We start from the raw sequence: 15,756 nt of genomic DNA, 5'->3' as shown, positions 1-15,756 counted from the left end.
CTACGCCTTTGTTTAGAATAGGCGACCTCTAGCGGTGAAAAATTTACATATTGTGCCTTTAAAGGGTTAGTTCACCCGGAAATGAAAATTCTGTAATTTATTACTTACCCTCATGCCGTTCCACACCCGTAAGACCTTCATTAATCTTCAGAACACAAATTAAGATATTTTAGTTGAAATCCGATGGCTCCCTGAGGCCTCCATAGGGAGCAATGGACACTTCCTCTCTCAAGATCCATAAAGGTACTAAAAACATATTTAAATCGGTTCATGTGAGTACAGTGGTTCAATATTAATATTATAAAGTGATGAGAATATTTTTGAAACGCAAAAAACAACAACTAAATAAGGACTTATATAGTGATGGCCGATTTCAAAACACTGCTTCAGGAAGCATCGGAGCATAATGAATCAGCGTGTCGAATCTGCTGTTCGGAGCGCCAAAGTCACGTGATTTCAGCCGTTGGCAGTTTGACACGCGATCTGAATCATGATTCGACACGCTGATTCATTTATGCTCCCATGCTGAAATCGGCCATCACCAAATAACTAAAATTTTGTTTTTCTTGGCGCTCCAAAAATATTCTCGTCGCTTTATAATATTAATATTGAACCACTGTACTCACATGATCTGATTTAAATATGTTTTTAGTACCTTTATGGATCTTGAGAGAGAAAGTGTCATTGCTCCCTATGGAGCCATCGGATTTCAACTAAAATATCTTAATTTGTGTTCCGAAGATAAACGACGGTCTTACGAGTGTGGAACGGCATGAGGGTGAGTAATAAATGACAGAATTTTCATTTTTGGGTGAACTAACCCTTTAACTGGACCAAACCTTCGCTAACTACTATGATTGTGTCAATGGGAGCAGATCAGCCAAACCGCTGTAGATGTGCTATTAGAAGAAGGTATTTACATATCTTTTTATCTTTATCTTAGCATACTCTCACCATAACCCCAAAAGCTACAGGACACCAAAGACAGACAAACTCAGTATCTGGCATCAACATTTAGAAGGAATGTCAGTTTGTGATGGAATGGCAAAGGACTAGTGAGGAGTGCCCTCTGGTGGAGATCAAGGACACTCCAGCTGGTGGATGTGACACTTGCACAGATCACACAAAAACAATGTCCTTCCTTCAAATAGCACATGGTGCTATTTGAAGGCAGACAGTACGAGTGTTTGAAAAAAAAAATTCTAGTATGTTTAGTGGTGCAGAAATGGCACATTTCACTCTAAGCCTTATTGGATAAGAAGCTGAGAGCTTTATTTTTGGGGTTCTATTCATGTAGACATTTTAAATGTTCATCCTTGTCCAACACATGCCCTGGTCTTTTAAAAACGTTTTGAAAACTTGAAATAAATTAAGCATCTTTTCTGATAATAAGTTAAGTTTGTGGTTTATCAGTTTATTACTGCAATAAATTAATGATTTCATATAGGTTACAATGTTCATTATTAGCTAGAGGTCATTTACATTTGTTGATTTGTTTTATGCGTTTGGAAACTTTATTGTGTCTTTATCAAATTTATCTAGCTATCGTCAGGTCAACAATACAGTATATCACAGTTATGGGCCATAAATGTGATATATAGCCTTAATTTATGAAGACATGCCTTGTGAGTGAATATTACCAGTAATGTCCACTTGGTGGAGCTATTTTGTTATTGAAAATTTTTTCCAACAATCTTCTCCTACAGTGGTATCGCTTTGAAATCTTGTTGAAGATGTATATTCAGTCTCATTATTGTTAGAATTGACCAGGAAGAATCCATTAGCTATCAATAAATGCTAATTTAATTGCAAGATTCTGTCTAAATTATACCTTCAGGAAGTAGCCCCAAGCCTTTTTTTTTTTTAATTACAGAATTTCTTTTAGAAAGAAACTGAGCCAGGTAAATCCATGTGGTGTTTTGTGTCTTTCTGATTGTGACATCTGAGACAAAAGATACTCATTGCCAAGGTGTTATTATGTTTATATGCATCTCTGTGATAATATATTTGCGTTTCTGCAACAATAGGGGCAATAGGGGTTGTTTTTCAAGAGTTGGAAATTAGATTTTCTTCTTTGTCTCGAAGCTGAAAGTCTCAACACACTCGATAGAGGTAATTTTATACCTCAACTGGGGGGTGTATTTCCCCTCTGGATTGTAAGTGGAACATTTTCTTTCTTTCTTTCTCTCTCTGTCTCTAAGCAGGATTTTGCCCTTATCACAACAACAACCAGACATGTCAAAAGTCTTCAGCCTTTTGCTTTACACTTCATATATACTAAAGCATTACACATCCTTCAGATTTGAAGGGAATCTCTTTTCACTCTTTACATTTGATGTTTAAAGGTGCTAAAGAGGATGTTTTGTTTTATACATTTTTGCAATATTACTTGAAACTGTCTTTACTAACTGTTAAAAGACTATTTATTAGGTGCACTGAAAGGAATAATATTAATATACATCATCTGTGCACGAGGTAGGGCCTTAAAAACATCAGCCAATCGTTTACGTGATCATCACGTAAGCGATTGGCCCTCTGGCTTGTCAATCACTGCCGTGACGTTCTTTGTGAGAGACGAGCGCGGCTGTGCGCTCCGGTAACTTTCCACACTCCACAGACGCTGCATGCAATGTTTTTGTCAGGAGACAGGAGTAACAACTGCAGATTATGAGTTACCTGCGGTGAGTCCGACATAATGAATCCACGAACACGACACAGCGAATGCCGGTGGTAAACACTCGTGTTCAAATACTCGTGCATGAGTTTTGGGAGGCGTTCCCTTGAAATGAGCTGTGAAGGAGGGGGGTTGTTCTTACGCATGCGCTCATTTAAAAAACTCAGTAACAGTCTTTGGTTTCTCAGTCGACGAAAAGATCCTCTTTAGCACCTTTAATGTCTGTCTGCATGAGAGCTGATATGAAGAAAAAAAAAAGAGCATCATGCATTATGCCCACAGATTTAATTAAATATTTATTCAAATACCTGGAAGGGAAGATATTATAACATGGACTAGCAGGAAATGTAGTGTTGTGATGAGGTTTATAATGACGGCAAATGACAAAAAAATCACATTAAATCTACATTTAGTCGTTATTAAGTGGCCTCAAATATTCAGTGTCTGGTTGAGACCAATCCTATGCCATCCCATCTCCCTACAATTGCACAGCAAGAGTTTCTGTTGCCATGGTGATGCCTTTGGTTTCTTATGACCACTGCATTTAAATACATTATATTGTACAAACAAATTTTAATTCATTTCTTAATTCATTCTCTTTAGGTGTACATGTTACAGTACACTAGTCTGTCAATTTAAATCTGCCAATTTAATACAAAGTAAACCTAATCTAAACAAGGTTTTAATGAATGTTATGTGGAAGACTGATAGATCACATATTGTAACATTCTTATCATATTTTCAAGAATTTTCCAGCAGTAAAAAACTAACATTAAAAAACAAATACATCAAACAAAGGAATCAATTTTTAATTTTTACAGATACCATTCAAAACAATATGGAAATCAAACCAAAGCTCATAACCTGTTAAACATCTTCTCTAAAGTGTCATCTGTTGTCACGACTGAATGTAATTATATTTATTTCCTTTCCAGCCACTTCTCCTTTGCTCACTTTACATGTTATCTACTCATGCTTTGCAATTTAACTAACTGCTGTTATAAACTGTGGTTCTCCTTCCCCTTCAGTGGCAGGATGTTTCTTTTCTTCTGGTCATATTAACATCTCAAGCCTTCATCATGATCCATTAGAAGTGTTATGGGAAGCTAGAGGAGTGGCTGAGCACTTTCCTCTTTGGGATTCCATTCATGGCTATAGAATTTAACTGAGGTCATATGCAATACATTCAATCATTTTACTTTTGGTAGTATATTTATATTTTCTTTAACAGATTAAAGGTGCTAAAGAGGATCTTTTCGTCGACTGAGAAACCAAAGACTGTTACTGAGTTTTTGAAATGAGCGCATGCGTAAGAATTTCGAGGGAACGCCTCCCAAAACTCGTGCACGAGTATTGGAACAGGAGTGTTTACCACCAGCATTCGCTGTGTCGTGTTAGTGGATTCATTATGTCAGACCGATGATTGCGTAAAGGATTGGCTGATGTTTTTAAGGCCCTACCTCGTGCACAGATCATGTATATTAATATTATTCCTTTCAGTGCACCTAATAAATAGTCTTTTATCAGTTAGTAAAGACAGTTTCAAGTAATATTGCAAAAATGTATAAAACAAAACATCCTCTTTAGCACCTTTAATCATTCGTTCTGGCATATTCACATGCCATTCATGAGTAATCTTTAAAAGAATTCCTCTTTCCTGAGAGGCATGTTCTAATGCACAAGACTGATTGCGTACTGGTTACAGACTGCATTTGATGAGGGTCAGAGGTAATCAGGAGCATGGCCAAAGCAGTTCTGTTGGAGAGCATGTAAAGAGCCTTTTATCAGAGGTGTATGTGATGTGCTCCAAGTTGTAGTCTGCATGACAAAACATAGCCTACTTTAATGTTAAATTGCTTGGTCTTATGCACAAGTTTAGTCTTTTATACTGTTCAGAGCATGGGCACAGTGAGGTTTACTTTGCAGATCAAATTTGAGGAATATATGGAGGAACTAGCATTCAGTAATATGATAAGGACTTTCACTGGGGTGCTGGACAAACAAATATATTACCTGTGGTGTGTGACAAGAATCGACTGAGGATGTGAGAATATGATCGCCTCCAGTTCAACACCACGAGAGAGGTTTTTGGCATGCCTTTTCACTGAGCTCTGCTGTAAAATCAAGTGTTTATTGCACTCTAAAAGAAAATATGTAAATATAGGCCACAATGTACTGTATTCATTTAATGGAATTTTCTGTTTTTATTTATTTATTATTTTTATTTTAATTTTTTTTACAGGTATTTTACCTGTATTTTCAATTTTGAACTTCATTGCGTTGTGTTTTAGGGTTAATGGAAATGTCTGTAAAATTACCATAATGTCCAGGTATTTTGTACAGATTTTTTTTTTTTTTTTTACAGTATGCACTTGGTTTTCTTAGCTACAAACAGAATGAATAATTATAAATGAGTTTAAAAGCTCTATGCCTCTGCTTTGCTTTTTTTTTTGGCTTATATTGTAACCAATGGCGTGACTCCTTGTTGTCAAGAATTGATTGTGATATAAAGGATATCATCCTTTTTCTCATTTGTGGAATGACAGATTTTCGAAATTAATTTATGCCTGTATGTTCTGGATCTGCCTTGCAGTATATTTCACTTTAAACAGTTTAACTATAAGTTTAACTATATAAGCATAAACATGTAATCCATTTAAAGCATTCCCAACCTTATTTGCATACAGTATATCGTGCATTATGACTTTAATATTAATAAAATCATCAATTAAAATGTCTTTACAGACATCTTGTTTGACCTGACTGGTTTATTTTTCTTTTTATTCCTTAACAAATGCTTTTATAAATATAAATAAATGTCTGTCTTGTGGTAGATTATAAATAGATTCTGCAATGAGAAATTTCCAAGTGCTGATAAATCTACAGATTAATTTAGCTCACTACAGTCAGCATTGATCAATGGCTTCGCCTGATGCAGGCAGAATTTATGTTCATGAGAGAGATTAAAGCACCCTTCATCATTTTACATACACTGACTGAGTGTTTCAGCTTATACCTTCACAATAAGATAGATACTCAAAATAAAATACAGTAACCCAAAAGCTACTTATGCTGAGGACAGCATGTTCACTATCTAGTTTAACCCTTAAACAGGCAAGAGTGGAAAATAAGCAATAAATATTTTCATGATATTTTTTTATATCATCTGAGCTTAAGTAAAACATATCCAAAAGAATTTTTTAAATATTTGATATATTTTGGATTTTATGAGTTGTGACTCCCAGGTCACGTTGCCTGATTAGGGTATAAAAAAAGGACCAAGTCATTAATCTGTTAACTGTTACTGGCCTACTTGCCACTGCATGCTTAAAACAATTATATCCTATACTTTACCTGATGTAATGTTGACAAATTATATATCATTCAAAAGCTTACGAACTCAAGATTCAGCCTGTGAAAACCATTTTGAAATCGGACCTTGCTTTACCATAAAAATGGTACTTTAATTTCTTTTAGCAAGCTCCTCACCTAGTGGGTGGTGTCAGGTTTTGTATTACACAATTTATTTGAACTACTTTATTAAAAAAAAAAATTCTAATCTTGACAAAACACATATCATTGGAAAGTTCTGAGTCTCACGGTCCCATCTGCCAACTGTTTTTTGATATTGAGACTGAAATTTATAAATTTGATACAGGAGAATGCATTAAAAAAACACCCAGTGGCTATTTTTGGTACAACGCCTAAAAATCTCATGGGAAGTTACATTTTGTGATATTAAATTAAAATTTAGAACACAAATTGGTTAGACATATGACTTTGATTTGATAGTAATTTTAGACTAAAAATTATTTTGTAAAATATACATTTTATATAAAATATTTACAGTACAGTCCAAAAGTTTGGAACCACTAAGATTTTTAATGTTTTTAAAAGAAGTTTCATCTGCTCACCAAGGCTACATTTATTTAATTAAAAATACAGTAAAAAACAGTAATATTGTGAAATATTATTACAAGTTAAAATAACTGTACTATTTAAATATATTTGACAAAGTAATTTATTCCTGTGATGCAAAGCTGAATTTTCAGCATCATTACTCCAGTCTTCAGTGTCACATGATCCTTCAGAAATCATTCTAATATGATGATCTGCTGCTCAAGAAACATTTATGATTTATATTTTCAATGTTGAAAACAGTTGTGTACTTTTTTTCAGGATTCCTTGATGAATAGAAAGTTCAAAAGAACAGCATTTATCTGAAATACAAAGCTTCTGTAGCATTATACACTACCGTTCAAAAGCTTGGGGTCAGTAAGAATTTTTATTTTTATTTTTTTGAAAAGAAATTAAAGATCCTTCAGCAAGGATGCATTAAATCAATCAAAAGTGGCAGTAAAGACATTTATAATGTTACAAAAGATTAGATTTCAGATAAACACTGTTCTTTTGAACTTTCTATTCATCAAATAATCCTGAAAAAAAAATATTGTACACAAATATTATGTACAATTGTACACATTAAATGTTTCTTGAGCAGCAGATCAGCTTATTAGAATGATTTCTGAAGGATCATGTGACACTGAAGACTGGAGTAACGATGCTGAAAATTCAGCTTTGCATCACAGGAATTAATTACTTTGTCAAATATATTCAAATAGAAAACAGTTATTTTAAATTGTGATAATATTTCACAATATTACTGTTTTTACTGTATTTTTAATTAAATAAATGTAGCCTTGGTGAGCAGACGAAACTTCCTTTAAAAACATTAAAAATCTTAGTGGTTCCAAACTTTTGGACTGGACTGTAGAGTTTTTGATTTGATTTACAGTAAATATAATCATTTTTTGAAGTTACTTTTTCTTTAAAAAAAAAAAAAACAAGACCAAACTTATGTCTAAAACATTCTTAAATTACAACCATTTAAATTTAGTGTAGTGTTACGTATATTCTCAAAAAAGGGAGCAACATTTTTAATATGGTTACCTTAGACTTTTCCACTCTTAGGGTTAATCCCTTTTTTATACCCAAAACAGGCAACGTGACTCAGGAGTCACATACATTTCAAAACGTGCTAAATAACAACATAAACAACATATGACAATTTTTTTTTCTTCAGCACCCTAAGACAATGTTCAGAATTAATGTTAGCAGTAATATAATTTTTTTTTTCCAAAAGAAAAGTAAGTTTAATATATAATTATCTACTTCAAAATCTGAATGTTCTCCACCACTGGCAGCCATGTTGGATTTAGATCAGGCTTACTAATAGATCACTGAAAACTTGAAGCAAATCATGTGACCAGCATACTTGAGACAGACCAGGCATTGATAAATGATAAAAGGATTTAATAAAAAAATTGTTCTTATGCCCCAAAAAAGACAATAAAAACTATGTGACCCATGAGTCACGTTGCCTGATTTAGGGTGGCTGCCTTAGTCTAATTTTTGTCTTTAATAATGAGGAAAATTCTGTCAGGTCAGATTGGCTATATCTCATTAACTGAGATGTTTTGAGTGAAATGTACAATTGAAGACTTCAGATGCAAAAGCCTCTAAGTGCTATCTGAAATTTTCTTATAAAATGAGCAGTTTTATCAAGCTTGTATGTTTATGTTCAGTTATTTTACTTTATTGAATAGGACTTAATTGACATTAAAGTGAAGTTAATGAACCTAAACATACAAGCTTAATAAAATGCTCATTTTAGAAGAAAATTTCAGACTTGGAGGCTTTTGCATCTGAAGTCTTCAATTACACAAGCTAAAATTCCAATATCATCATATTTTTTGTAATAGCTCAGGGGTAAAACAGTGAACATGACTAACATGCATCACGTTGACCAGAAACCCATGTTCCAAGAACCAGCTTAAAGGGATAGTTCACCCAAAAATGAAAATTCTGTCATTGTTCTCTAAGTCATTATCTGTGTTACACTGAAGAAAAAGAAATGCATGCAGGTTTGGAATAATATCTAGCACAATTGTTTTATTTTAATTTTTTTTTTTTTTTTTTTGGGTGAGCTATCCTTTTAAGCTGTTTTCCACCCCAGCAGGGACATCATTCAACATTCTAGACTAAAATCTCTTATTTTTCAGGCAAGAAACAGCAAATATATAGAAACAGCAAATATATAGTTGTCTGTCTATGAACATCACAAACATCATTCATTTTTGCTAAGCATTTATATCTATTTTAGAAGGTTGTGTCATCAATCTCAAAAGCAGACTCATATTGACTGCTTTATTGACAAAAACATTCATGGCACCTTCAACCTTTTTTACCTTATAGAAGAACTAAGACACAAGTCTGTAAATTTAAAGGGAAGTTCAGTCAGCTACGTTCATTACGGTAGTTTCCCGTCGCTGGCGCGATTCTCTTCAGTTCGTTACGGTAAGAGCGTGAGGCTTGTGTTGGTTTTGCAACTGTCACACAGCTGTAGCACGCGCGTGGACTGCGTTCAAGGCGGCGAACAACAGATAGTCTGCGAGAAAAGGTAACATTTGTAATCATCTCTTTTTCTATTAAGTGTCTTGTTATATTTAAAGTCAAGCATTATAGAGCGTTGTTGGATTTATTCAAAAGGAACAAAAGTGTTATTAGGACAATTTTCTTTTTGAATGCAGCGAAAGTGCCAGTAGTTAGTCATATTCTCTCTTTTTGGTCCGATTAACGTATGGAAACCAAGAAAACAACTTAGAGTAATTAAGTTACACACTATCTTAAAGTGTTTTTTAGCTCTAGTCTTACTAGAACAACTGTTTGTTATTTAAAAGTTAGCGAATAAATCAACTTTATCCAAACGCCGCGTTATCCGTCATAATACATCGTGTAAACTGGATATGGACAGTTTGTCAGTCTTGGGGCGTTGTTTTGAAAGCCAAGGACCCCGAAAATGAAGACAAATGTCTGTTGAAGTCATTTTTTGACGTTTAAGTATAGGCTACATTAATTTCTATAGTAGCTATACATTGTACCAGTCCAGACATCGAAGATGCACTTGCAGTTGCCACTCCCCCTTCGAGAGATGTCAAATCTTTACTAAAAATTTACTAAAAATCGACATTTTATATATGTACATAAGTTACTTAAAGTGCTTTAAAATCTTATATTAACAATAGCATAGTTTTTAGTGGATTTACTGTCTCTTTTACTGCAGTATTATCAATCTCCACAGTGTAGTACACTGAATTTTCCTTTTGTTTCATGGTTTTTTGGGGTGTTTTAGGTTAGAGTATATATTTCTGTTATGCAGGCATAATTACTTTCTGTGCTATTAATGTTGATCACAGACAACTGAAATCCAGTCTAACTGTTACATTTTATGTATGGCAATAGAAATCAGTGTTAAGAGTCTAATCTATTATTCAGCAGCAGAGATTCGTATCTAAAGCACTCAATGCATCAGTGGTTAGGGACAGTGTTCAGCATAACCGTTAGTCACAAGGTTTTATTTTGCTTGCAGTGGTTTGACATAATTGTGTAGTTGTGTTTAAATGGACTTTATTTGATCCAAAAAAGCTGTACTAAATTAAATTAATGACTGAATGACACTCTCATCTAGCGAAGAATAGCTATCACTAACTGTTAAACGATAAACAAGAGCATGTCTTGATATATATATATTTTTTTATTTCAGTTTGAGTTGAAAAATGTGTTAAAGGGAAAATGAAAATTATCCCATGATTTACTCACTCTCAAGCCATGTGTATTTGACTATCATCTTTGAGACGAACACAATCAGAGATATATATTTAAAAAATAGTCCTCCTTAGTCCTCCAAGGTTTATAATGGTTGTGAATGGTAAATGGCTGTACATAGAACGTCATGGCATTGTGTATGTCTCAGAAGTTAACGCTTTTTGAACGTACTTCGAATGCGTATGGCCGGAAGCTCGTTATTTTACATTATAAGTTTTAAATAAGGATGCTTGTCTTACACAAACGCATCGATTCGCTTCAGAAGGCCTTTATTAACCCCCTGGAGTCGTATGGACTCATTTTTTATGGATGGATGCTTTTTTTGTCTTCAGAATTAACCATTCACAACCATTATAAATCTTGGAGGACTAAGGGTATTTTTTAAATATATCTCTGATTGTGTTTGTCTTAAAGAAGATGGCTTGAGGGTGAGTAAATCATGGAATAATTTTCATTTTTGGGTGAAAATATCCCTTTAAAAACATCCACAATGCTTGGCCTAAGGTAATGCATAGTGACATATTTAATTAAGTTCAAGATCAAGATTTAAGCGGAGGATATTGAGCTTTTTGTTCAACTAATAGAATAGAATTTTGGATTTGTAATAGAAAAACACTGCTGTACAAGATAAGGGTTATTTCTAATACATTTTGCACCGATGCGCCATCTGATGGGTATTGGCCCCTAATGTAAAAATGCAACTTCATTTTTATTTATTTTAATCTCAAGTATATTGAGAAGTGATGTGTGTGTTTATACTATATATGCAGTATATGTTTCTTACAGTATAATATACATGTTTCTGATCATAGTGATAAAACAGCCCTACCCATGAACCTGAAGGCTTTACTGTGTTGCAGTTAAAGGGACAAAATAGAAATTGCTCATTTGATTTCCTTTTCAGTACCTTTAACAGTATTACAGTAGCTTATAAATTAAATTGGCACAAAATTTGAGGTCAGTCTCCTGTGCTCTGTTTGACTTCTTTGTTTGACCTGCTTCACATAAATTAATAATTTTCTCTGATCTTCAGATCACTGATGCATGGTGGAATGTGTATCTGAGTATTTACCGGAAGACGCTGGATGTTCAGAGAGTGGGATTCTGAATTCTGCGTCCATCTCAACTGACAAGAAGTAAGTAGTTTACAGTTGTGTTTGTTCCATATTTTGATATAAAAAAAAAACACGCAAAAGCATAAAGGGGGTACTTCAAGCTTGATTTGCTATGATGGAATGGGCATACAGGTCAGGGGCCTGATTAATTGTAGTAATTGTTTTAGTTAATTCATTTCATTATAATTAATTGCAGTATGTTAACATGCCATAATTTTAGGCACATGGATCAATAAAAACAGGACCCATTAGACAGTATTGGATGAAATGCTTCCTAAAGCCTCTTCAGACATTGTGTCCTTTTGCTGTAAAAAGGCACTTATGTGAGTCCTTGGACTGAGTCACTGAGGAAGATGCATGCTGTGCTTCATGAAGTGAAACATTAACAGCTCTGATTGAGGTAATGGCTCTGTGGCTGTGCTTAGTCAAATGACCGATCATTAATAACCCAAGGCCAGAAAAGGGCCAGAAGGAAACTTTGTTCCAATCACCAGGTGGTTTCCATTGTAAATTTGTAGGTATAAAGTAGGAGTGTGAAGGCTTTGTATTTCTGTTAAAGTAGAGCGAGCACATTTTCGTTTTCGTCTGCTATTGTGCTGTACAGCCTGTCATTTGATTTCAAGGCTGCTGCTGGTGAAGGAAATATGCAGCAGGTTTTCAGGACTATTAGAACAAAATGCACCCGAAGCTGCAAATAAAAGGTGTCACTTTTTGACTTCCTATTGCTGTCATAATCAGATTAAAGTTTAAAGCCAATGATTCAGTCTTATCTTCTTCACAACCAACCACCACACCCATCAAGCTAGGGCACTGCATCTGTCTGGCTGACTAACACTCCCATCACGCCACATAAAAACACTCATCTGTCGCAATCTGTAAATTCCTCTCACGGTTTTTGTTCAAACATTGTAACCTCAAAGTAGTCATAAACATGTGACCTTTCTTATAAGACTATTTGGTAAAAAGACATACAAGTATAAACAAAAAGAGAAAAGCATCCAAGCTTTCCAGATAGAACTCATCTTGTTTATTGAACAAGTTTTAAAAATGTGTGTTACATCATCTGTTTAAATTTGGTTTGTTATGGCCGGTATCGTAAAGTAATAGTTGTATATAGTTAGTTATATAGTTGTAGATGATGGATAGATTAAGGTTAATGATAAATGATGGTTTTATGCGATTCTTAGTTTGTAATGTTTCCATTTTGCCTGTGTTTACTTTTTTTTTAAAGGCTTTGACAGTCTTCACAGATACATTTTTGAGGGTTTTTTTTTTTCTTTTTTCTCGGTTAACTTCCTGTTTTGCAAATAATTTTGACTTTGATGTGGCAGATGGTGTGTTTTCATTTAAAGGAGCAAGGTGAAGTATTTCTCTCAATATCGGCGGATCACCTGTCACATTATGAAGGGCAATTATTTGAATTAATACATTTCCCGTCAGATCAATAAAGTATTAATCTTTCTGTAAATAGCCAATTGACCCTCCACACATGTTCTCCAGTGTATAAGACATGAAGATTCCTTTTGGCATGGGAAAACCATGTGAAATTAGGATAATAGCAGTCCTTTGTGAAACAAAGTGCAGAATGGCTGTGGCCTTTAAATATAAACCAAATTGATTTTTCCCCACACATGGCCATGGAAAGAACATCCTCAACCCTTTCACTGTCTGACACCGATGACTGCACACCACCAAAGAGGGCTTTTCATCCTCCAGCCTAATTAGCTTTGGGCGTCTTTGTCAGGAACCTCTTTGGCAAGAGCATTTAAATATTTAGCTGTACTAATTTCTTTTTATAACCATAGACTGTCTAAATGCTGAGCATTCTTCTACAGCTGCAAGTACATTTCAAATGTGTATTTTTTCTCACAAGGACTACAGTCAGTTAGGAATGACTGCAAATGCTGTTCTGTGTTTATTTATTTAACTTTATGACAATAAACACATTCGCTGAAAGAGAGAATCTGGCCAAACTGTTCACACAGAATCAGTTTAAGATTATGAATGCATGATAATTAGTTGCTTGTTGGCTGTGTGCAAAATCTTTACTGTATAGGACAATGCTTAGAAATGGGCATGGGGTTTTGGTCCTGGAGACTTTAGCCCTGATGTGTTGAATTGGGCAGGATGATTTGCTTTGAAGTCACCACTGAAAAAAAGGTCACACAGACTATGATTTGATATTGTTTTGATGTTGTCAAAATTTGATTGAGGAGCGGACTTGTAATTTAATGGTTGAACAATTTCTTTTGTTAACCTGTTTATATTCAAAGATGGGTTATTAAAGTTATCCAGCTAGTGTAAGCAAACGGCGTAGTTTGTTATTGCTCTGAGCCATCAGAGAGGAAGAGTGGGAGACAAATTTATTGTGGGTGAATCAAATTATTGCTGCAATAACTGAAAATTCTAGTTTGGTCAGCTTTTTTGCCAACATCATGAGATGTCACTCAATGTTCTTATGTTTTCATGGCATGGGTCATTAATTTCATATTACAGCTATTGTATTTCTATGTGATGTTGTTTTATGAATGTTAAAATTGATTGTGTAGCTTTTCATTTCTTAAACACCCATGTTAAAAGACACATCATGGCCATATTCCAGGATGACAAGATTCATCAGGCTCAAATTGTGAAAGAATGGTTGGAAGGGAACATGAAGAATAATCAGTGTTGGGGAAGCTACTCTGAAACTGTAGTTTGACAAGCTACTCATAAATTAAAGTAGTTAAACTACAGTCAAGGTACCCTTTTGAAAAAGTAGTTAGCTACACTACAAGTTACTATCAAAAAGTAGCTAGCTACATTGAAACTACTTTGTTTTTTTTTGTTTTTTTTTAATGACATAGCTTATTACTAATAACTGAATAACTGTTAATGAAGAATGTTAGGTTGTTGGGGGTTTAAAACAAAGCAATGCACTACAATTATGATTTCAAAACTTTTTATTTTTATTTTGTAAACTATATCAAAAGATACAATACTCAAATGTAGTCTATATCTCACACTGACTCTCTTTGCACGCTTTATAAATAATACATTCAGAATTTTAATATAAGTTTTGTTTATCATGCTATGAGAGGACCTACAATGATATGATATCTACAAATAAATGCAGGACTCACACAAAAAATTGCTACCATAACCAAAACATGGGACAAAAATATGAAATAATAAGAATAATAATTAGAAATGTAAATGCAGACTAGAAAAAATATTAGAATTTTTGTGTCTATATTTTTTAAATTCTATTCCAATTATTTGTAAAATGACTTAAAATCCTAAATGTCTAACTATACATTGCTATTCTTATTATGGTGGAGTCGTTGATCACACATTACTATAGCACGCTCACTTATTTCAGAGGCACCCTCAATGATTTGATTCTGGAACCGGACCTGCAGTTAAACCGAACCGGAACTTAAATTGGATACAATTTACAGAAAAATGCAGGTTAAACTCACAGCACATGCAGTAAAGCTTTGTGAAGCGAATCAAGCGCTTCTCGTGTGAACATTCTTATACCCAAGCAACCGATTTTATTAGATCAGCCTTTGCTGTGTGATAAGCGCACTAAACTATATCGCGATTTTGTTTTCAGTTCAATTGACGGATGCTTTGTCCTTTACATAATCATCAGACGATCTCTACTGCCGTGGATGCGCTCTTCGTCTACTGACCACGATACAGCCATTTCTTTTTTCAAGTTGCGTGTGATGGTCGTTTGAAGCAAGTTGTTTAAAAAAGTTGCGCAAACAAATGATACTGCAGTGGCTGTTAGTGACTATTTAAATCTAGCGGGTTTGGTGTCTTGTGTTTCAAATCCAATGACTCTAGTAGTGATGATTCTCTCTGACCAATCAGTGATCTGCAGTGTTCACACGTCACATTTAGTATCGGTACGGCTTGCTTGGAACCTCAACCGAGGTGGTACTATTTAAGCAAGCTGTACTGTTCCGTACTGAGCCATCACATGCAGTGGAAAAGTGCCAATAGACTCCTAAAGTATTTGCATTTAAATCCAAGCAACTTTTTTTTGCACAGGCAGAGTACATATAAGTAAGCAATAAGAGACTGCGCTGTATCGTGAATAAGTCATGGCTGAAGGGCGCTGTAGGCACGACACAAAGCTTCTTGGACTTCTTGTAACCACCTCGGGTGTGCAGAATTCAACAGCCTGTCAAATATTCCTTACATACACACACACACACACACATTTAATTTATATACGTATATTATTTATATATTTATATATTAATTTTATGTTTATTTAATGTTTTAGTAAAACATTAAAAAACGTTTTAG

The 15,756-nt window shown here is 34.4% G+C and overlaps 1 protein-coding gene across 1 annotated transcript in view; it reads left to right on the top strand.

The window, feature by feature from the left end:
• The first annotated feature begins 9,063 nt into the window (after window positions 1–9,063).
• Window positions 9,064–15,756, top strand: part of tp53i11a (tumor protein p53 inducible protein 11a) — a 35,359-nt gene continuing 28,666 nt past the window's right edge. The window contains exons 1-2 of the mRNA XM_067399646.1: window positions 9,064–9,134; window positions 11,373–11,475. Coding sequence (XP_067255747.1) covers window positions 11,384–11,475 — 92 coding nt within the window. The 5' untranslated portion in view covers window positions 9,064–9,134; window positions 11,373–11,383. The remainder of the gene's footprint in view (window positions 9,135–11,372; window positions 11,476–15,756) is intronic.

This window comes from Chanodichthys erythropterus, chromosome 11, assembly GCF_024489055.1.
Source record: "Chanodichthys erythropterus isolate Z2021 chromosome 11, ASM2448905v1, whole genome shotgun sequence".
NCBI classification, from domain to species: Eukaryota; Metazoa; Chordata; class Actinopteri; order Cypriniformes; family Xenocyprididae; genus Chanodichthys; species Chanodichthys erythropterus.
This window is presented reverse-complemented; position numbering and strand designations above follow the sequence as displayed.